Source organism: Phyllopteryx taeniolatus, chromosome 1, assembly GCF_024500385.1.
Source record: "Phyllopteryx taeniolatus isolate TA_2022b chromosome 1, UOR_Ptae_1.2, whole genome shotgun sequence".
Lineage (NCBI taxonomy): Eukaryota > Metazoa > Chordata > Actinopteri > Syngnathiformes > Syngnathidae > Phyllopteryx > Phyllopteryx taeniolatus.
The window spans coordinates 14,515,277-14,537,298 of NC_084502.1; the positions used below are offsets into that span (position 1 = coordinate 14,515,277).

Here is a 22,022-nt window from a genome sequence, read left to right on the forward strand (position 1 = left end):
CCCCCAGCTAACCCCTCCTCAACCACAATTTCCAATTAGACTTAAAGGTTTTCTCCTGTAAGACTGCGGTGGAAAGCAATAACACAATTAGAAGCCACAATGTTTTATTTAAAGTGTTATGCCCACTCTCGGCGAACAAAGGGCTCAGTTCAGCCATTTTATAACAAAAGAGTGCGAGAGCATGCCTTCACACAGCAGCCTGTCAGCGAGTTCAGTGCTTTTACTCATTTGAGCTCAGGAGTCAGTCAGATGGACTCGGGCCATTGCTAGCAAACCTCCCTCTCATTCTTCATGGAGTGGCTACATGCCCTCGTGTCCACGAAATGGATTTTAATCAACAGTCAGTACCAGTTCTTTTATAGCAGTCTTACTGACATCATTGTGCGGCATCATTTATCAATCCATCAAGGTTCATTGAACGATGGTATTAAAATCTACTTTTGACGTGAACTTTAAAGTTACAGTGTTTGATGTAAACATGCTTACTTTTCCCTTGAAAGTAAAACCAGGGTCTAAACCCCTTTAGTGGGACAGCCAAAAAGAGACGTGATTGCCATGATACACCAGCTTGAAGGTTTCTTGTGATTTTTATTTCCATCCCATTTGGTTCACACCCCCGTCCCTAACACCTCTCTGCCTGCCAAGCATGTAGGGGAGGCAAGTCATCCAGGGTGAGAGAGGGCTCCGTGCCGTGCCTGCCGAGAATCACAATGAGACCTTCGCTACTGTCCTTCCCAGAGTACTACTGCAGTACAGTCACACAAAACGACCTCCTACCTGAAATTTGTATGTTTTGTGATGTTGTCATAAAACAGTATTTGGCCTCTAGCTCACAAGTTTCCCTTATTTTCCTTCTTTTAACAGTAACATTGTTTGTTCAGGTAGGATGTTTTAGTGCTTGACATGCTCCCTTTACTATTATATAGAATCATATCGAGTAAAATAGTCACCGTCAACATCTTAATGTTGTTGAGGGTTCATACATTTAGCATCATGGTACTCTGAGATGATGCAGTCACCTGTTATCCTATAAACAAATCACAACCATTAAATGCTGATGCATCCTGTGCAATGATGACTTTCCTGCGGTTTGCAGTTTCATTGGCACAAACTGTGTAAGCAAGACAGAATGCCCAAAGTAAGCGCTTGTGGAAACCTTGCACAAGAAATCATAACCTTGGAATGTGTCACCTATAAAGTCCAAGTGCAAGGATGTAATTCACCTTACCTTAGGGGAGCACTCATCTGATGTCGTCAGGCTCAAGAGTCTTAGGAGTGTCTGAAGGAAGCCATTTCTATTCTCGATAGCATAATTAAACATATCATCTGGTCATATCGGTCCATTTGTTACTGAAAGGAAAGGAAAAACGGCTACCGGAAATGGCGCAAAAAATGCAGAGGAACCTCCACCCTGTGGTGTCCAAGCCAATACCAGCCGCAGCGACACCCCCGACTTGGAGGTGAACTGCAGTGCATTTTCAAAACTGCACGGGTGGGTTGCGCTCGAGTATAAAGCCAGACTACGCGCCAGATTGCCGCAGTGCCGTCAGTGCGGTCGCCGTCCGCGCGAGTATAAAGAAGCCTTTAGGGTTCGGTGAGGCTTGAATTAAATTGCTGGAGGAAAAGAATGGAGGGTCAGTCAATATATTTATATGCATTGTTTTCTTCAACCGACAGCTTTAGCTCGAATATGACATTGAATTGGAAACTTGCGTTGTTCCAGTATACTGTACCTGCATGGGACTGGAATCAAGCAGTCATGTAAACTATGTCTGTCTACTGTCATGAGAAGAAGTGCTATGATCCCTTTCAGCATTGGCCTTAGAAAATCCAGATGATCTTGGTTTGGTCATGTTTACATGTATCTTAATAGTTTTCTGTAATGGCACTGGTAAGTGGCTTAGTGTGCTCTTATTGGTTGTCTGAAGGGAAGGGCTTTAAGTTTGGTACAGTGCACAGGGCCTTTCTCCGTTGTACCCACATCCCCAAGTCGTTAGAGTGGTTTAAATGGCGGTAGCCATCCCTTGGTGCTCCTTGGACTGTGCAGGCAAGCTGTAAAGGGAACAGCAAAGTATTCATAGTGTGTAAGCCAAAGAACCACCTTCATGTGCTTTGCAAATGCTGACCAATGTAGGCAGCTCTTTTTCAGGTTGCATTAAAGCATGTCAGCAATGTCAAACTGCTGATGGATCAAGACCGTTGCTATGGTGCCGCTTCTTAATGGTACACCGCAACAATCCCTTCCTGACCAGAACCCCCACCTTGTATTGTTTCCCACAGGTCAGACAGGGTAGAGAGTGATTGGATTCTTGGTTACATCTGTGCTGTAACATTCAAAATAGGCTCTGTGGGAAAAGTTAAATAACACCGAGGAGTTGTAAAGATAATTAAATACAACATACAGGCCCAGTATTAAAAAGCGCCACTGTTGGTTGTAAACTGGTTGAAGGTTTTACCTGAAGTCTGTGTGTGCCTTTGGGTCTACAAATCATTGTAAACTGGCTTGGGGCTGCAGGTAATGATTATTTTAATAATTGGGACATATTTTTCGACAATTAGTTGTTAAAAATGTTTTTTAGCCATTCATCAACTTACCCTTATTGAAATACAGGACATTATATCAAACTGACAGTGCAGAAAATGCACAAACATAAATTGATTATGTTTCAGTTGATGGTTTGGTCCGTAACATGTCAGTTTCCAATTGAACGCAGATGTTTGCAAATGTCTGTTTTTGATGTAACACAAAAATAATCCATCTGCTTTTATGGAGGACTACAGAAATCAGATTATTACTGTTGAGGGGCTAAAATTGTAAGGATTTGGACAATCCTAAATTAAAGAAGCTTTCTAAATGATTCATTGACTATCAAAAATAGTTGTCGATTAATTTGATAATCAATTAGTTGTCAATCGATTAATTGTTGAACCTCTTCTTAGTTTGCAATACAATCCAAGCTGTGTGAAACTGGAAATGTCCAGCGGGCAAGAGAATTCAAAACATACACATTCACGTGCCTGTATGTTGCATTCCAAACATCCCACTTCACACTGTCATTTTCTTTGATAGGTTGTCAGAGAAGTGTGTTTCCTTTCCAACAATTAGAATGCAAAGGAAGTCATCCACAATTTTGTGGTGACGCTTTGTTTTCTTTTCAGTCCCTAAAGCCGACGACCAAACCAGGACCTGCAGTCCGAAGCAGTTTGTGTGTAAGGACCAGACGACCTGCATTTCCAAAGGCTGGCGCTGTGACGGGGAGAAGGACTGTCCAGATGGCTCAGATGAGTCACCAGACATCTGTAAGTCCAGAAAAATATTTTCTTTTACTGCATATCATGAGACTTACACATACACTAGTTGTCCGATATGAGCACTTACGGTAATCAGTTTTTGCCGTTTCCTTTGTAAAGACTCCCAAAATATCAGAATAACCTAACCTTTTTTTCTGTCGCCGCTTGTTTTGCATGTGTAAAGCAGAGCGACACAGGCTATTGTATGGTCAAAACTGACTTAATTTATGGTTTATGGTAGTCACTTGCCATCAAGTTTTATGTCTATGCACTGTGAGTTCAGTCGGTGTACAACGGCAAGAGAGCCCTTTTCGTGGCGGTCTTTTTAAACGTTGCCCACTTCAATCTTGTAAGGTTGATGTTTGATATGACCGTCCTTCACTTGCTACAGTGTCCCCTACAGGGGGTTTTCTTTTATTTCTAAGTGACTGATATAAGATCTATTTATAAGACATTTTTCATCTAAATGGCTTTGAGGAGACGATTGTTGTTCATTGTTTAGATATTTTATTTTGGTGCTTGAGTAAGAGCACCAAGAGAGTTTAAGAGTTTTGCCCTTTCCAGGAAGGACACAGGCTCCCAGTGTGTGCCAAGGCTGCTCCACTGAATTATAGCTCTAATTACGTGGCCTTGTTTTGTCACTGTGTCCAGGGATGTGTCTGTTCTTGTCTGGACTGTTGCTGGATCAGTGTGCTCCTTGAGAATCTCATACTAACCTGTCACATCTGTTGTCATCTCTCTCCTGCCGCCATAAACTCTGCAGGGTTAAGCCTTTTTGTTTATATGTGGGCTTTTATTGGCGGTTTACTGTCAGCATGTGCCACACCTTGCATCTGTCATGCTACAAGCACTTTCACAATATGTCTGACATGTAGAGACAGGCAGATGACACCCAGTTTTAAGGGTCTTGCTATTGTGGCTGAGAACATTTTTAAAAGCCCTTCGTTGCATAAGGGAAGTTTAATTTGACCGTATTCATTCATTTTGTTTTCTTTGGAGACAATCGACATCATCGAACACCTGCAATCCATATTTCATATGCGCTCACATGCTACAGCATGACATAATGAGATGACAAAATACCTTCATAAGACAATGGTTAGCCTTGATTGATTGACAATGTCAGCGCTATTTATTGTTGTGATTGTTGTTTGCGGTGATGTACAACTGCACTGCATTATACTGAGAGCTGTTTCTAATACAATATTTTGATATTTGATATTTGATAGAGATACGTTATTATCAGCATTATCTTTGCGTTCATTATTATTTGATAAAAGACCCCGTAAGGTGAATTCAGAGATTTGTTTCTAAATACAGTACATTATACTGTACATGTTTGAAGAGAATCGCAGAACATGTGCAAAGCCTGAGAACTATGTAGCACTGAGTTGTGGCGATATTGTGTTCAACTGTTTTTCACCATTTCAGTTTTCATGATTTTTTTTTTTTTTTAAGGGGGTCTTGGCTAAGACGGCGCTGTATGATACAATTTGGAGTCCGGCATTAGTTGCTCCTCCCCCACTATAAAAGAACTTCCGTGCCTTCTTTAGCTTCAGCGGTTACAGTATCTGGTGCAATTGTGACACGCAGTTAGCTAGCTATCTATGCCTACACCCGAAAATCCATCTTCCCTTCAGATAGTCTGCTGGCATGGCCACTTGAGAGCACCTCGTTGTCTGCCATGAGTACACGCACGTCACAGCAAGAAAGCGGAAGAGCGAGGAATTTATTATTATTTACTTTTTTATAAATCCGACATGACAACCACCGTGTGGACAGCGGCTTCCCGCAATGTAGCCACTTTAGAGAACCTTGTTGTCGCAGAGTTGAAAAGCCCCGCGACGCCCTGGTGGGATTTATTCCAGCCACCAGAGGCTTTAAGTGGATATTTTCTCACTGCTCAAACAGCTAGTCATGTGTAGGCATAAGAAAGATGCTTGATGAAGTATCATCCATTTTTCCAGGTTGTAGAAGTGGTATTTTATTGACAGTTGATAGTTGAGCAGGACGTGGTTTCAGCACATTTAGTGGACACGCCCCCAGCTTCTGAGAGCGGAGATAACCACTTGACTTTTCACAATTGTTGAAGCCTTGTTTTATATACTTGGAATATTTATTTTTTTTGATCGTCAAACACTCTTCTCTGTGGTGTGTCAAATTTGGAAGGCATATTTTTCAATTTAAAGGGACTTTGTTTAATTAATGTTCAATTACAATTGTAAATGTTATCCACAGGATTGATAATTAATGTTACTGTGGTCTGACACACGACAAATGTTAACATCTCCGAAAAGTTGATCGATAAAACTAGCTCAGACCTTTCATTTTTTCCCCCCCCTTTTTTTTTTTTGCTAAGTAAATTAACTGAATGAGTTGTCCAAAGTGCTTATATCAGGTGGCGACAGACAGCAGTAGTGTTCATCTTCTGCATGATGAGCTAGAGAGCGGCGTTTCACCGCACCATCAATACACACTGTAAAAACGCTAATTAGCAATTGTTGATCTCATTAAAGTTTTCAAACTAAACTGACTCAGAAATAAAGGTTTCGATTTACAACCTACAAAAACTTGTCTACCCAACAAATGTCTCTCATTGTTGTCCTAACTAATATTTTATAAATAGCACAACAAAGATTACTGACTTTTGAGTCGATTTTTGGAGTTAAATCAGGGACCTGTGAGAAACGCCACATCATTACTGAAGTGCGCATGCGCACACGGTCGACCGAGCGGCGAACTCACCTCCGACGGAACCTGAGCCGTGTGATGATAGTCCGTCGACAATTTCGTAACTGAAACCCGAAGAAAACTTGACCGAACGTGGGCAGTTGGATGTGGACTGAATTGTTTCTACCATTACGAATTTTTGTCTGGTCTGCAGTTTGATTCTGGACAGAAGCGGGAACGGAAAAGCATTTTGCCCTAGCAGGTAAGCTAACTAAGATATTTCCAGCCCTTCGCCTACTTATATGCTAAGGTTTTATTTAAAAAAAGTAATGTTTGATACTGTTTAATGTTAATTTTTCATTTAATGTCTGATATTCAGATACAGACTTTCACCACCAAATGGCGGTATCTCAGACTGGCTTTTTTACTGCACCTCTGCCGTAGTAAAGCGTATTAGCTTATTACCTGTTTTGTATTGTGTTGAGTGTTATCCTTGTGTGGAGATATGATGTTTACATTGACCAACAAACAAACTCCCGTCCATGTAAGTTATGCAGACGTATTCATGGGTCGGTGTATGGCAAACGTGCGCCAATTATATGACAGTGATGTAAATAAGGTGAGAAGATGGAAGACCTTCTGGATAAACTTGATGAACAGTTGAGTAAAGTGCTTTTTCGCCTGACCTTTTTAGAAGAGTATGAATATACTTTTCTTATAAGAGAAACAGAAAAAGATGTTACTTTCAGCAATAACACATTAATGGACATGTGTCAGTAAAAATTAATGTCAGCAGTCATTGCTTTGTTCTCTTTTTGGCGGTATTTTATTTAACAGAATGTTAATTTGTAAAAGCAAAGTAAAATTGTTAGCATGGTTGCAGTGTTTTTTTTGTTGCTGGGTCTGACCTGTGATTTATCTTCATTACTGTAAAAGAGTTTTGATTTTACATTGTGTATAAAGTACACTATGTTACCATACTAATTGAAATGCTTGTTTTCCACTGAATACTCTTTAGACATCCAACATTGTGTCCCACCGAAAGACAGCAGCACTGAGAGGCCTGGCCATTTTCCTCCGAGAAGATGCAACAAAGGTTTTCCTGAAGTGCTTTGCAAGTACAGAAAAAGTAATGCAAGTAAAACAAATTCCCATGAGGTGTTTTAAAGGATGAGTTCATCCAAAATGGAAATATACACCTCCTCAGTGCTGTCCACATAGAGTAAATTTATGGTGAGTATTGCAGTTCTCTATAACTCTCGCTCCCTGTTTTTCTGCTGGGCATTGTTGGTGGGTTTTCAGTAGGAGAAAATACTTTTGTACAAAGCTCATCACAAAGTTGGTGGGTGAAATCTACTGTGTCATTAATAAAAGAAAAAGATGCGTTTTCTTTTTAATACCTCCATGAGTCAAATGACCAGCATGGTACGGAAGTTTGAGTTCAAATCAGTAGACATGTATTTCGTCTTTAGTTTGTCTTAGCTCTCAATAATGCATCTGTTACTTCTCTTCAAGACACTGATATTTTGGAACCGGTGCTGAACAGTGCATCTGTTGCCATCCTCACCATCCGACAAGATGACAATGCCGATACATCTGTGCAAGACCAGGCAGTTGTGTTTGAAGGGGACATCGTGCTACATAATATTCTAGACCTCTCTACGGCCTTGGCATACATCCTTGGCCTTCTGTGTGCCCTCGACATTGATTATCCAAAGCAGATGAGGTATACCTTTGAAGCAATTCAGGCCATCTTTTTTTAAGCTTGGTGGCTCTCTGTGCCCACAGCGCATAAGGTCTCTGAAAACAAAGCTATTGCTGTGACTGTTAATGGGGAAGTCAGACATGACTTTAACTTGTTTAAGTGCATTGTAGTTGAGTCATGTAAATGGGATGAGTAGGTGATCGAAAATGTTCTTTTTATTAGATGAAATGTTCCCCTCCTGTTGTCCTTCGGTTCAGGAACGAAGAAGGAAGTACAGGGAGGATGAAGGAAGGAAGGAAAGGAGGAAGGGAAGAGGAAAGCAGGGGAGGAAGGAGAGAGGAAGAAAAAAGAGGGAGGGGGCAAAAGAGATGGGAAAAAAAGAAGGGGTGGAGGAGGGAACAGTCAAAACAGAAGGGGTCATTTTGACCTGGTTGGACAATGTGAAGGTTCAGTGGATAAATCATTATTAGAAATGTCAATTTTAGCCAGAGAAATCTATGTTGTTGACAATATATGGTGAGATTCTGTCATGCAGTATTTTAAAAGCTTTGTCGAAGTGTTTCCCACTTCACATGAAGTGCAGAACTGGTGTTTTAACAGTGAGTTCCCTGTTCATTGATGGTGAAATTTCGAAGAACTTTTAACTGCTCAAGTTCATTATTTCATGGCATTAGTTATGCCCATGTAAAACTTGAGTGTATGGGTACACAGCCAATCATTTGTGGCACTATTCTATGTACAAGTGGTTAAGTTCGGCTCAGGGTCTGTGCATGAGTTACTATATGTAGCTGGACACTTTTTTCCCCGCATACATTGTTTTTCTTTATTAGTTATGGACTTCAATGTTAACATCTGTGCTGTGGCGCTCAAAGCACCCAAAAGAAAAAGAAACCGTCAATATTTCTTTTTACAGAAATTGACCCGATTACCCATGACGTTCTGAAATGTACTTGAGGCACTGTTAAACAAAATAAATAAGATTTCAGATAACATTCAGTTGTGCTTTGTTTTTTTTTTGCTTTTCAAAATCTACTTAATGAGCATTTTTCAAATCTAATTACAGCAACATACATTTTCCTTTATTCATATAGGTAAATTTTTAACTCACTAGAGTAAGAATTGTATGATTATTCAACAAAAATATCTGTGTTTGGTGATGGCAGAAATACATGGCATTGAAACCAGAATTTCTTCGTTAGCCTTACAGGATTATCCTAATTAGGTCAACAAAAAAATCCAAGTTGGCAGAACATGTGTCATAACTTGTAAACCTTAGTTAAGTCAACAACAGTAGGCAAAAGTTGAGAAAACTCAAAAATCTCTTTCATGAAGTTACCATGATATTTTACACTTTAAAAAAAAAAAAAAATGTAATTTAATTTAATTTTTTTTTACAGTGAAGGCTCTGGTCAGTTAGCCTCTTCCCATGCGCTCGAGTTTGCCTGCCACTTTGCTTTTCGTTAGATTGCTTGTCTAATCATGATTTCGCCATAATTAGCAACCCTAGTGAGGAGAAGCGGTACAGAAAATGGACGGATGGAGGAATTACATCGTACTGAATGAAAACGAATGCACTTTTTCTTGTGCGCGAACAAGCTCGGCCTGTGAGTTGTCCCCTTAAACACAGTTGTTTAGTCCATCTGTCTATTTAATGTGAGCAGGAAAAAAAGCGCAAGTCAGTGACAGCATCGATGGAGACGAGAGTTTGGAGGAGAAGGTTATTTAAAGTCCTGCTCTGACTCAGTGTGATGGAAAAGTATCTTTATTTTCATCCAGGCTTTTCCATTTACAGCCTAAAACTGTTTGCAAGTCAACCGCTTGATTCCGTCTTTATTGACAAGCATCATAATAGGCAAGTCTGCAATAGGCAAGTCTGCTCTTAACTCACTTCTTATTGAGGTTGTAAAGATTGTCATTATCTATATGGGATAGGCCTGCTCTACAGTATATACAATAGAGGGTAATCTGGAGAGTTTTAGCTTTGAAAGGAACACAAGGTCATCTGTTCATCCTCTTGAACCTCTTTATGAAAAAGAAGCCCAAAACCAACATTTTCTCCTAACTTGAACTCGATGTTTATGTGTTACCGTTAATGGTAATTACACTGTTGACCATGACTACAATTACAAGCTTATCTCCAGTTGAAGTTAATTACTAACTACAGGCCTACAGGTTTCACAACAGAAGAGCAGATGTATTAGTCTAAGGCAAAGATTGCTCTTAGTGTCCTCACTCTCCTGTTATTGTTATAGAGCTTCGTATTAATCAGAGCTTCCAAACCACTGCTTCGTGGACCAGGCCATGAAACTCTATTTCGTTGTTATTCCTTGTTGTAAATATCAACATGATGATGTACGTAAATCAATTTAAAAATAAAAGTTTAGTTTGATAAACTAATTTCATCTTATCATTTGAAAAATGTGATAACCGATTATTTCCAGTGTTGTCACATTTAGAGTCAAGTGTACTTAGGCCAACCATGCTACAGATCTCAATAGTAGCTTTGTTATATATTTTACACTGATTAAAAGTAAAAAATGCAAATGTTCCACTCATCCTCATGAAGCAGTGTTATGGTTAAAACTTGGCAACGATGCTTGTAATTTAGATGAAGACTGAAGCGCCAGTGTTTTTTTTTTTTTTTAACTTGCTAAGTGCCACCTGTTTTCTTTCTGATGACAACAATGCGCGATACTGCCAAAAAGGTGGCATATATATGTGCACTTTTGTCTCCCGAGGCTCTTTTGATGTGCACCTCACGGTACTTATGCTGGAAGAAAGTGTACTTGCCAGCATCACTGTGTCTGGATATCTAATTGCCTATCATTTCCCAGCCATTCATGTGGTCTGCAATTACCTCTTTGGCAATGAAAGACACTGGAGCAAGTTTTTAGCATGACATCACCCGAGGCGTCATTGAAGTTGAATGGGAGCTCACCGATGGACAATAATTTGTAACTATTGGTCGGTCTAATTGTGATCAGCTATGTAGAGTCATGTTGACATCACCGAGTGAACCGATAAGCGCTTCCCTCTAGTACAGTAGGCCATCGGCGACAGGGGTGACCCTTTCGTCCTCTCCCTCAGGCTGCTCTCGAGCCCCCTCACAGCGTGCCTTCAATTGGTTTCACTTAAGTTCAGCCTTCGGGTGTAGGAAGTGGTTAACAAGCATGGCTGGGGTTGAGGTTTATGCACTGTATTTTACAGTGAACCTGGTCTTTGCTAGATCGACACTTTTTATAAACTCACAGCTGCTCGTGTTAACTTAGTGTTTTCTCCAGCAGAGAAAAAAAGCGAACGAGAAGGCGTTCTTGTTGTCCAAGTTGGGATGATTGGCTTCTTTTGAACTGATTGCGGCTGTGTATGTGCGGTGTGGGTTTACTGTATATATCAGCACTGAAAATAAGTATATGGACTGTAAACATGGCACTGGATTTAATTCGTGTTTGTTTTTCTTTGGGATTAATGCCACAATGGTCATTTTGAAGTTTATGATGTACTCACTATTGATACTTTTCCAGGGTTGGCACTTGGTCATGAAACCTCTTAGCCAATGTGGCTAAACATCTCCTAGCCATATTTGTGTGTAGTTAGCCACAGCATCACGTGTGTTCATGTGGCTAAGTGTTTAGCCACACTTAGCCAGTCTTCGTCACTGGGAAGCCGATCAGCTTTAATTATGTGAGCCCAATTAAAACTACCTAGCCATCAAAATGCTCTTAATTGTGAGGGTGTTTTTGTTGTTGTTTGTTTTGTTTCTTTTAAACAAATATTGCGATTGCTAGCTAGCTCTGAGAACTTATGTGAATTGTATGACAAATTGACCATCGATACTTCAAATGTATAGCGCGGTAATAAATATGCATGCTTCAATTTGGCGCCAAGCTGCATTGTTCTTTTCTACCCCGTTGCGATGCCCTCCGCAGCTTGGAAAGCCCGTGAGCCCGACTGCTTAGCCCGCAGCGACTAGATGGCGGATTGAAGCATTTGACGAAGCGGGAGGAAAACTAAAACCATTAACACCGCTCACACACGGCAGAATTAGCATGTCCACTTTAACTTTTGTCAGGAAGGGGACACCTGCAATTTTGATTTGCTAACGTAGGCAATATTTGCTTTGCCACATCCTGTTTCAATTAGCCATTGGCGAGGTGGAAAACGGGCAGCGCGAACCCTGCTTTTCCATTGACAAAACCTGGTTCTGCCGGGTTCTAATTCTAGTATCAAATTTGTTTGTGTGCCAAGGTTATAACGTGGTTGAATTAAATGACTGATTGTCAGTCATTGGTCAATCTGCAGCTTCATCACATATAACAAAAATAAACATACACGCTAATGTTAGCTTATCCTGATGCTGTCTCTTAGCTCTTTGCAGTCTTATACTCCACAGCGTCCACTTTGCTGCTTCAGTATGTTTTCTTGCTGCCCTCAGTCTTCTCTTGACTAAAATTTTCCATGCCACATTGCATGAAGTAAATAAGGAGACTCACATTGTCCTTCTTTGATTTTGTTTTGTAGCATATCGTCGCTATCGGGCAGATTCTTCACATCTGAAAAAAAATCACTGCTTTTCAGGAAGTAAAAGAGAGCCATTTTGCTTGAGTTACAAAACACGGCATTGTTCAAGTTGGTCATATATCTTTCATTTACTTCCTTATGTATACATGGTCATATATTGCTTTCAAATACGGATGCGTACCAACATTAACACAACACCACCCCAAAGTCATGTTCAATTGCTAATTTGATACGCAAAAAAAAAAGCAAATTTATTTATTACGCTGTCATTGATGAAAATGATAGGACACTTAGCCCGCACGTCGCCAGCCGTCCACATCAAAGTGTACGCTCGCGTACCTTTTACAAAAACAAATGCTGTGGTTACATCATCTTCCCAGACTCTTTCTCAAAGGTCTTAGAGCCATGAGGGAGGCATTCAGTAAAATGATGAGCTGACTAATCATTCATTCATTCATTTTCCATACCGCTTATCCTCACTAGGGTCCCTGGCGTGCTGGTGCCTATCCCAGCTATCTTCAGGCGAGAGGTGGAGTACACCCTGAACTGGTCGCCAGCCAATCGCAGGGCACATATAAACAAACAACCATTCGCACTCACATTCACACCTACGGGGAATTAAGTGTCTTCAATTAACCTACCGTGCATGTTTTTGAGATGTGGGAGTAAACTGGAGTACCCGGAGAAAACCCACGCAGGCACAGGGAAAACATGCAAACTCTACACAGGCGAGGCCGGATATGAACCTGGGTCCTCAGAACTGTGAGGCAGATGTGCTAACCAGTCGTCCACTGTGCCGCTTGACTAATCAGTTAAAGAGAAATTAATCTGCACGCACTTATCTTCATGGCTTACCAGTTCCTTCTGCACTGAAGCATTACAGCAAACCACTTTTACCAAAACAGGCTTACTCAAATGTATCTAAGCTAACTACGCATATTTTCACTCTGCATTGTCGAAAAAACATTCAGACTTTCAATCTTGGGGAGACGTCATGCCGCTGCGAGGCGGAGCTTTACGTCACTTTTCAGACTGTCGAGCGTTCAAGAGAGTTAATAGTTCTGTTCTCAAGCTCAAGGTTTCCGCCCGACAGCGATGGTATCTTGTTTCAACTGATCCATTTAATGTGGCATGCTTTTCGCAGTTTTCTCTGGTGGGAAATTGACTTCCCTGAACTGAGGCAAATAGAAGAGAGAAGAGCGGATATGAGCCCAGTTTGTGGTGTGTAGTCAGTGGATATGAGTTGTAATACACATATATAATGTGTAGGGCTCGGATTCGCCCTCTAAATCCAGATGCGTTATTCGTGTTGACATTAAAGAATGACTTCTGAATCAGAATCAAATTGTTACTCCTTGTTCTATTCTGAAATAGACATGTCATAGTCCTGCAGATGAAAAATCCAACTTGATTATTTGAAAAATATTGAAGAAGAAAGAGAGTATGGCGGCACATTTTGGCTGCTGCTTCTCCATTCGGAAAAATGTTTCTTTTTAGTTTAAACTGGCTTACTTTAACCAGGATCCCTCACTGTACCGTGGCCAAAGGTAGAACCCAGGTTGGATTTGCGGCCGTCTGTGCGGTAAATCCTCACTGCCTTGGACCAGCTGCCTCCTTTCTAACTAACTAACTAGCTAGCTAGCTAGCTAGCTTTTGTCATCTGCCACTCTGTGTTTGATCTTGTTGAATTTTCTCCCATTCATTCTGCCACGGTCTACTCTCTTCCATATTCGGTTGTGGTGCTGCCATGAATCGGTTATAGAATGCCTCCTTTCGTGGAGATCTCAGTGGAGGGCTAGATCTATTGCATCTGTAATGAATGAATGCAAGACCGGAATACAACTGCACACATGCATATAAACTATACACAGTAAGTCAAAATGTCATTGGCCATAAACACATGCTATAAATCATTAAATGTTTTGTATTTTTGCGTGGCAACAGTTGCAGCCCTTGTCAGAATAAAGTAAATTGATATTCTACGATTCATGCATGCCAAGTACCTTGTACCTTGTACTGGGCTTGGTGGTTGGGGACCACTGTCATATGTAATACCTGAATATATTAGAGTGGTACAGTTGGGTTTCATATAGGTTTAAATTCAATATTGTGGACTACCGATTATTATTGGACTCTAATGTATGCATAACAGTACCATTTTTAGGGCCACAATAAAACATTGTGTAAGTGTCAAGATTTGAAAAGCAGGACATTTGACAAGCCATGGTATTGCAGATTATGTTGTTGTTGGTCTAGTTCCATTTTTTTTATTTTTTTCTAAAGCTCTGTTGGAATCCTTTTTTTTTTTAAAAAAAAACAAAAAAACAAAAAACAAACAAAACAAACAAACAAAAAAAAAAAACCCACTGGCTCCATGTCTTCATCCAAAGTCTGCATTCAATTATGATTCTTGCATGAACCGCATTCATTGTGGTATAGCCAGGGACTGGGAACAGATGTTTGAGTAAGCCTTAGCATGTAAGCACTTTCCCCATCAGGAGAAGTGCTTGCTGTGAAGGAATCTCTTTCAACATCAAAAACCTTATGCAACAATTGTCTGCCGTTAGACGTTTTAGCTCCCGGTTTAGCATAAAAATGACCATGAGAGGAATCCTGAGCGAGGGGCCGAAATTCGTTTCAATCATGCAGATTTTTACTGCCTTTCGCCTCTTCTGCTCCACTTTCTTCTTTCAGCAGAAGAGAAAAAAGCTGGCTGATGAGTACCGGTAGTTCATGCTCGCAAATGACAAGCCACTCCCTCTATTTGTACTGTCAACTTTTCATTAAAGTGGCCCCTGAGCTCACAATAGTGATGCATAAAAATTATTAATAATGTTCCTGTTGATGCTCGAAAGTCATTTGAGTGGATTTCTGCTGGAATGTGGACCTTCATAATAAAAGTATTTAATTATAAGAATGACAATCTGAACCCTTTGAGCACACACATGCACAATCAATCTGCCCCTTCCATTAAACCTTGTTTATCTAAATCAAATTTGCCCTTGTCAGCAGTTGTGGTGCTCTGGGGCCAAGCTAGGAGGGAGGTCTGATGGAAAGATGGACTTATCATTGCCATGCCACTGCTTGAGGCAGTCGTGGCCCACGCGCTGTCTCTTGCCCTCGCCTTAGTGCTCATTTTGTGTGACAGCCAGTCGTGGCTCGCCAGCATCTCCGGGACGACCGAGGCAGGAGGAGATGACTACAGAAGGCAGTGGGCCGGAAGGAGGCATGGAGTCATGTAGAGAAGGGATGATCCTACAGAAAAGGGCTTTGTGCAGCAGAAAATGAGCAGATTAGCATGTAGGCTGAGAAGGAGAATGGAGATGGGTTTTAAGTGGTCTTAAAAAGTTTCAAAAGTGGGCAGCCTTTTACAGTTAGGTGGGGGAAATCCTTTCACAGCCTGTAATCACAGTCATGTAACTGTTCTTTCAGGGGTATGTGTGGTGGGGGGGGGGACATCAGGCAGTGGGGAGGGAAGAGTGTCTGCACTGCTGTGACACGCTGCCTCCACAGAGGAAGGAGCAAAGCCCTGTAAATCCCCCTCGGTCTGCGGCCCTGAGCCCTCCTCATCTTCACTGACCTATCAACACAAAGAGCGAGAGAGCACACAGCACTTTCTCACGCCACTCAGGCACCACTTCCCCTTTGCCACTGTCTCCTCTTCTTTTTTTTTTCCTTCGTTTTGATGTGCCCCACTTCAGTGTTCTTCTTGGCCTGTCAAAACAAGCGCAGAAGCTCGACTGCTCGTTCCTCACACTATATCTCCTTAGCAGTCTTTCCTCTTCCTGCTTCCCCCTGATGGAGACTTGCTTGGCTTGGTTGCCGGCTTCCCCTTTTGTATGTTACTCTGGCAAGATGCCTTGTGGTGCATGTGTGCTGTGTTTGGAGGAATTACTTTCACCAACCAATCCCATGACATAGTGTACATCTGCGTGGTTAAAATAATGACCTAGCTGAATAAGTCTTATCCATGTATCCATAATTCAAACATTAAACCCAACTCAAATTTCCTCAGGTCAAATTAAGTAAAGTAGATTTGCATGTTAAACACCACTTATACCCTTAAATTGCTTTTCAAATTGTCTGCGATATAGCGGAGGCATGAATGATTGTTTGTTTGTTTTTTGTTTATACTGGCAGTGAAAGTGTTGCTTTAGACTGCATCAGAATACTACAGCCACAGTTGCTTTAAACCTTTTACAGCAAATATTTACTCCTCCGGGGTAAAATATAGGTAGGGCAGAGTATACCATTGTCTTTCTCCTGATCTCGCTGCTCGTTTCAGTTTCTAATTGACAATGCAATGATGTAATCCATATTATGCACGCATATAGCAGTTGTAACACGTTTGATTACAACACCTTTGATGCTCGTTCTGTTGTTCTGTTTGAAGGAATGTGCTTCTGTGCTTCCTGTTCCCAAGTGGAACTCCACATAGAGAAAACTCTGGACTGGCTTCAAGTGTGTTTGAGGTCACACTTAAATGACAGTCACTTTCTTTTACAAAGACATGGGATTTGGACATTTGGAAACCTTGGGTGCTCTTTGAATGCAATTGTAGTGAAATTGTTTCAGGGCTGCTGCTTGTTGTCATGATTAATACACAGCAAAGTGTTTTCGGATCAAAATGAGCACAGCAGGTCGTCTTCCAGTAGAAGCACTTGCTGCTATAAAGTCCCGTGCGCTGCCTCAAGTGTGTCACAACCATATGCATGCTGCTCTAAAAAGGGCTCCCATAGTGGGGAGAGTCGATCTGTGGAAAGGGCCACATGTCACCCAGCGCAACATATTCATTCAATCTGACAGCAGACGTTATGTGAGTCAATCAGGGGCTGCCATGGAAGCAAAGAGAGACAGGAATAAAAGTCCGGGTGTATGCCCAAGAACAAAAGATCAACAGGGGTTCCAACTTTAAGGTCATTGCATAACTGCGGTGACTGAAGGGCGGGAGAGGTGGTCCAGAGGTTGAGGTGGAAACACTGTGTAAAGAGACATGTCAGACTTTTCAATTTAAATTTTTTTTAAACACAGCTTTAATTTCATCCAAGAGACTTGCGCAGTACCGGTTTCAATAAAGTGAACCACATCTTCTCGAGTATGTGATATTAAAAGTTGAAATGGCCGTCGGGAAATAATAATTACACAATTTCATTGTGCACTCAAATCCCTTTCAACAAATTTTCAACAACTATACTAGAGTAATGCATGTTACGGGGGGTAACCCTAATCTTCCGCCTCATGCAAATCTGCAGCTCATTTCCTTTAAAGCTTAGAATAACTTTTTACTCCAGGCAAGAAAATGAGAAATTGATGTATTAAGTGTAACAACAAAAACAGTGGGAACCTTATCCTGACCAATACGTTCAGAGATCTATCAAATGTGGGCTGATTGTACAAATGGGAATATAAAAATATTCTCTTCACCCATCTACACAGAACGAGTTTTAGTGTATCCTCAAAACATTAACGTTTTGAAATTTGTTCCACACGGAACCGACGTTTTGGGAGGCCATAAACGATCATATTTGTGACCTGGGCCCAGAATGGCTAGATCTCAAAACGCTTTCCTCCTGGTTTTTTTTCTGTGTTTAACACACACGCTTCTTTCCAGAGACGATGACGTGGTTTAGTGTTGCACCAAGTACCGAAACCAGTACAGTACCAAGGTATTTTGATGTAAAGAATAGCATATGGTAACAATCTCTGATGTTTTAGATTTTTGCTTTGGTGTCGTTTCAGTACTGGTATCGTGGTACTTTACAGTATGCAGGTGTAGTCAGAATTTTGGTACCGTGACTCCACTAACGTGGTTGTCCCAGTTCTTGTGTGACCGTGCGCTAACACTACCAACATTTACAACAACCTTGATAGATTACCGTGTCAGATGTTCCTTACCTTGGTGGTGATCTGGGCTTTCGTTCCGAAGCAGAAGTTGTAGATCGTCGTCAGTCCACACAAATGTCTACTTTTTGGCACACGTTGTAGTCGCCACCACTGTTTTGAATATGTTTACATCGCACGGTTCCTCCAGCATTGTTACAGCGCCACTTCAGGCCTGATATACTTTATATACTACCTCAATACAGAGTCTGTGTGGAAACTCACAGACCTCGAAATGATTCTGTGTCGACAAGAAATCTTTAACAAACAAATAATAAAAAGATTGGCTCTGTTTCTGTGTGGACGGGGACTAGGTTTTCACATTGTAAAAGATAGCTGTGCAGTAAAACCCAAAGCAGATTGTTTCGTGTAGTATTTATTGTTGTGCTGGGAGAAAGTTAATATGTTGCTGTTTCTATCCATAACAACAAATATCCCAAATATACTTGTACTACAGGCAGATGCAGCTGGACGTGTATATCCTGCCAGTATGAGGGAGCACATTGTTACACACGAGCAACAACTTACTTCACTGGACCAGAGAGTACAAGGGTCATTTTATTTGTTCCACTGCCACTGTGCCATCGTACTTAAAGCACTCATGCAATTGACATGATAAGGACAGAAGCGGACACACCAGTTAATAAATTAATTTACCTATAAGGGTTTGAGTTAGATCCCTTTATTGCTTGCTTCAAACTAAACAGTTATGGGAATGCCCATTTCACAATAACAAGGTCTCTGAATATGTGCTTTGATGTACTGTACTTGATGTGAAGGAACTTAATCAAACTTTAACTTTTAGAATCAACTGGAACAGCAATTGTGAGCCAACAGGAACTCTTAGGTCTAACATAAGTGACCTCAAAAATGATGGTCAAGATGAATGGGAAACTGATTCTCATTCATCTTCACGGGTCCCAATACTGTTTCTGTATAGTCTATATAGTGTACTGGTTGTTATGTTTGTGTTGCTGTGAACACATAATGTGATTGTACCATCTTTTCCTTGCTGACCACAATTCAAAGGTTCCTCTTTAGTCAGATAGTCTTGCTGTCTGTCGAATTGAGAAGCGCATTGCAGCTCATACAATGTCATTAAGCCTTTACAAACTTAGCAGATGCCAATGAAAGGGCCTTACCAGGGGGCAAGGTTCCAAAGTGCATGAAAGTATATTCCTGGTAGTGGAGTTCATGTGGGGTTGGCTGTTTATTGAATGTAAATCAGGCTGGCTTAGAAACGGAGGCTGCTAATATACTAGCGTCCCCCAGACGGGAGAGTTGCTCTGCTGCTCCCTAACGCAATTATTGTTTCTAATGTACCATGAGAGCTCTGTTTAAGAAAAATAAAGTTTTCCACAGATAATACTGGCATTCTGGCGACCACATGAGATACCATCTGCACCATCAAATGATCTTCAAAACTGAGGCTGTCGAATGTTTTTTTATTTTAATACAGAGAGCTGTTGGATGAGAAACAGGGAGGGAGTACAAGAATAAAAATGATGTGCATTTTGACTCCAGCAGCTGTTCAACATTAAGATACTAAAGACTGACTATGAGACTCTGAGGGCGGCATTTTAAAATAGGAGTTGCAGTTACATGTTGAAACACTGAAGTCTTCAAACCTTAGCACCAGCAGCCGCTGCATTACCCGCAGAACTCATTGTTTCCTCTGAAGGAGGTGAAGTGCATCTTCGCTGCTTCAGTGTTTTGGTAAAATGGGTCAGCAGATGTAGGAAACTGAGAGAGACGCGGGAGGAGGAGGAAGACGAAAAACAGCCAAAGCAAACTGTTTGCTCTGCAGTGTGGGCTGAGAAATGGAGAGAAGTGTGGGAGACATTGAGGCAAAGAGACAGCAATGTACTGTACAGTATATTCGTAACTGGCACTGCTGAAAATATACAACTACATAAATAAATATGGTTCTCGCTGGCTTTTCGGGGACAGATCGAACAATTTAGGTTGAAAACTCGAAACCCATATTTTTTTTCGTACACTTTCCATGATTCTACTGGAAATACTCTTTGTTCGACTTTCACCACAAAATGTCCCACTGAGATCAATTATACAGTGGGGCCTTGCGGTACAAGTTTAAACAAATAGTAATGACATAATTAAACGGAATGTAAAGAATCAAACAGTTTCTGCATCATGATTTTATGCTGCAATTCAATTCATTGTGCTGCTCCTTGTGGTGTGCCCACCTTAGCCATCGGGAGGCAATATAATAGTCATGCAGACACAAATGAAGAAGAATAGTACTTGTACTGCTGCTGTGACTCAATAAGATGCTGTAATATTAGTCATTTTTCCTACAGGGTAAAAAATACCCTGTGAGTATGGTTATATTATCTGTCTACATTTTTACACCACCATTTGTGTTCAAATATTCATTAAAGGGTTCCTTAAAGCGTTCTAAAACTGCTACTCATGATGCTGTTTGCATGTCAATAGCGTTTTCTGTTATATTTTAGCATTAAACTAGCCGGCCATTCTTAAGGCAGTGTTGTTTTAAATACACAATGCTTTGTTTTCTGTTTAGTTTGACAGTAAACTTCAACTGGTAGTGGTTTTAAACGGCTTGAAGCCTCTTTTTCGAAACGATGAATTGTTCACTTTTTCCAAACTGCTACTTATTGTGAAGGGAGTTCACTGCCACCATCCAGCGCCCATATTTCAAGTTTTCACTTGCACGCCAAAGCAGAAAAAGAATTTTTAAAAAATCTTCCATAATCTTCGTGCTGCAAATAAATTGTAAATCGGGTCACTCATATCTCAAGGTACCATTGTATTCGATCTAGTCCAAACCGAAGTGTCGAACCTTTATTAATTGTACAGACTATGTTCTAAGTAATAATGTAGCCATATTAATTGTCCTACAAGTAAGTTAACCATCAGTATTACTCACTATTAATCTGTTAAAGAAAATAACAACACTCTTTTAAAAACTGCCCTTTTCTAATTTAATTGATAACTGAGGACTGAACACTGTCCTTTTCTCCTTAAAAGCTCCCTTTTTTAATTGAATTGACAACTGAGGACTTGAACGCTGTCCTTTTCTCATGTACATCCATTGTACTTGTTTTCCAGGCTCGCACAACAGGGTGAGCAAGTGTCCCGTCAATGAACATGACTGCTTGGACGTCGATGTTTGCCTCCACATGAGCAAACTGTGTGACGGAGTTCCGGACTGCTCCGATGGCTGGGAGGAGGGCCCTCACTGCAGAGGTAATACACAGTTTGTACACGGGGAGGGATTTTTTTTGTTTAAAAAACTTATTTTTTAAATTGTATTTATTTATTTTTTTTAAACATGCTCAGAAGAGACAAGGTCACCATTGTCATAGTGTCCTCAGAGGCAAGAGTTGCTGCCTGCTTGTCTTCCCATTCAAAACTATAATCTCTATCCAGTAATCGCGTCTATTAGGCCCTTTAATGAGCTGGCCTGCCTTGGCTTGGGTAAACGCAAAGAAATTCTTGAAATTCAAATGAAATTCTTCTTTCTAGGGGGGGAAAAAGTCATTGATAATCAGCTTAGTGCTTCACTGCTTTTTTTCCCCAAACCCTGTGGTAATGATGATTGTTCAGAATTGAGGCAACTGGAGAAGAATCCCATCAACCCCTCCTCTATTAATTACAGACAAAAGAAGAATGGGTCTGTAGCATATTGGGTCCATATTGTCTTTGTTAAAGCTTAAGAATCAACATTGATATTCCCAGTATTTCATTCTGATGAAGTCACTTTTACAACAGCAGTAGAAACGCGTGGTAAACACAACACACCTCATATCTTGAAATACTCAAGTCGAACCCGACATGAGAAGTGTCTGGGCTGATTCACTTTTGAAATTTCTAAGTAACATTTTAACATTCCTTATAGTCACACAAATGTACAAATAGGCTAACTACAGTAAAACGTAAAAACAACAAAACACTGCCCTAACACCTTATTCAG

The 22,022-nt window shown here is 40.8% G+C and overlaps 1 protein-coding gene across 3 annotated transcripts in view; it reads left to right on the plus strand.

The window, feature by feature from the left end:
- Window positions 1-22,022, plus strand: part of lrp1ab (low density lipoprotein receptor-related protein 1Ab) — a 108,038-nt gene that overhangs the window by 12,849 nt on the left and 73,167 nt on the right. For all 3 annotated transcript variants that reach the window (XM_061774280.1, XM_061774259.1, XM_061774268.1), the window contains exons 2-3: window positions 3,160-3,300; window positions 21,158-21,295. In XM_061774280.1, the coding sequence (XP_061630264.1) occupies window positions 3,160-3,300; window positions 21,158-21,295 (279 nt within the window). The remainder of the gene's footprint in view (window positions 1-3,159; window positions 3,301-21,157; window positions 21,296-22,022) is intronic.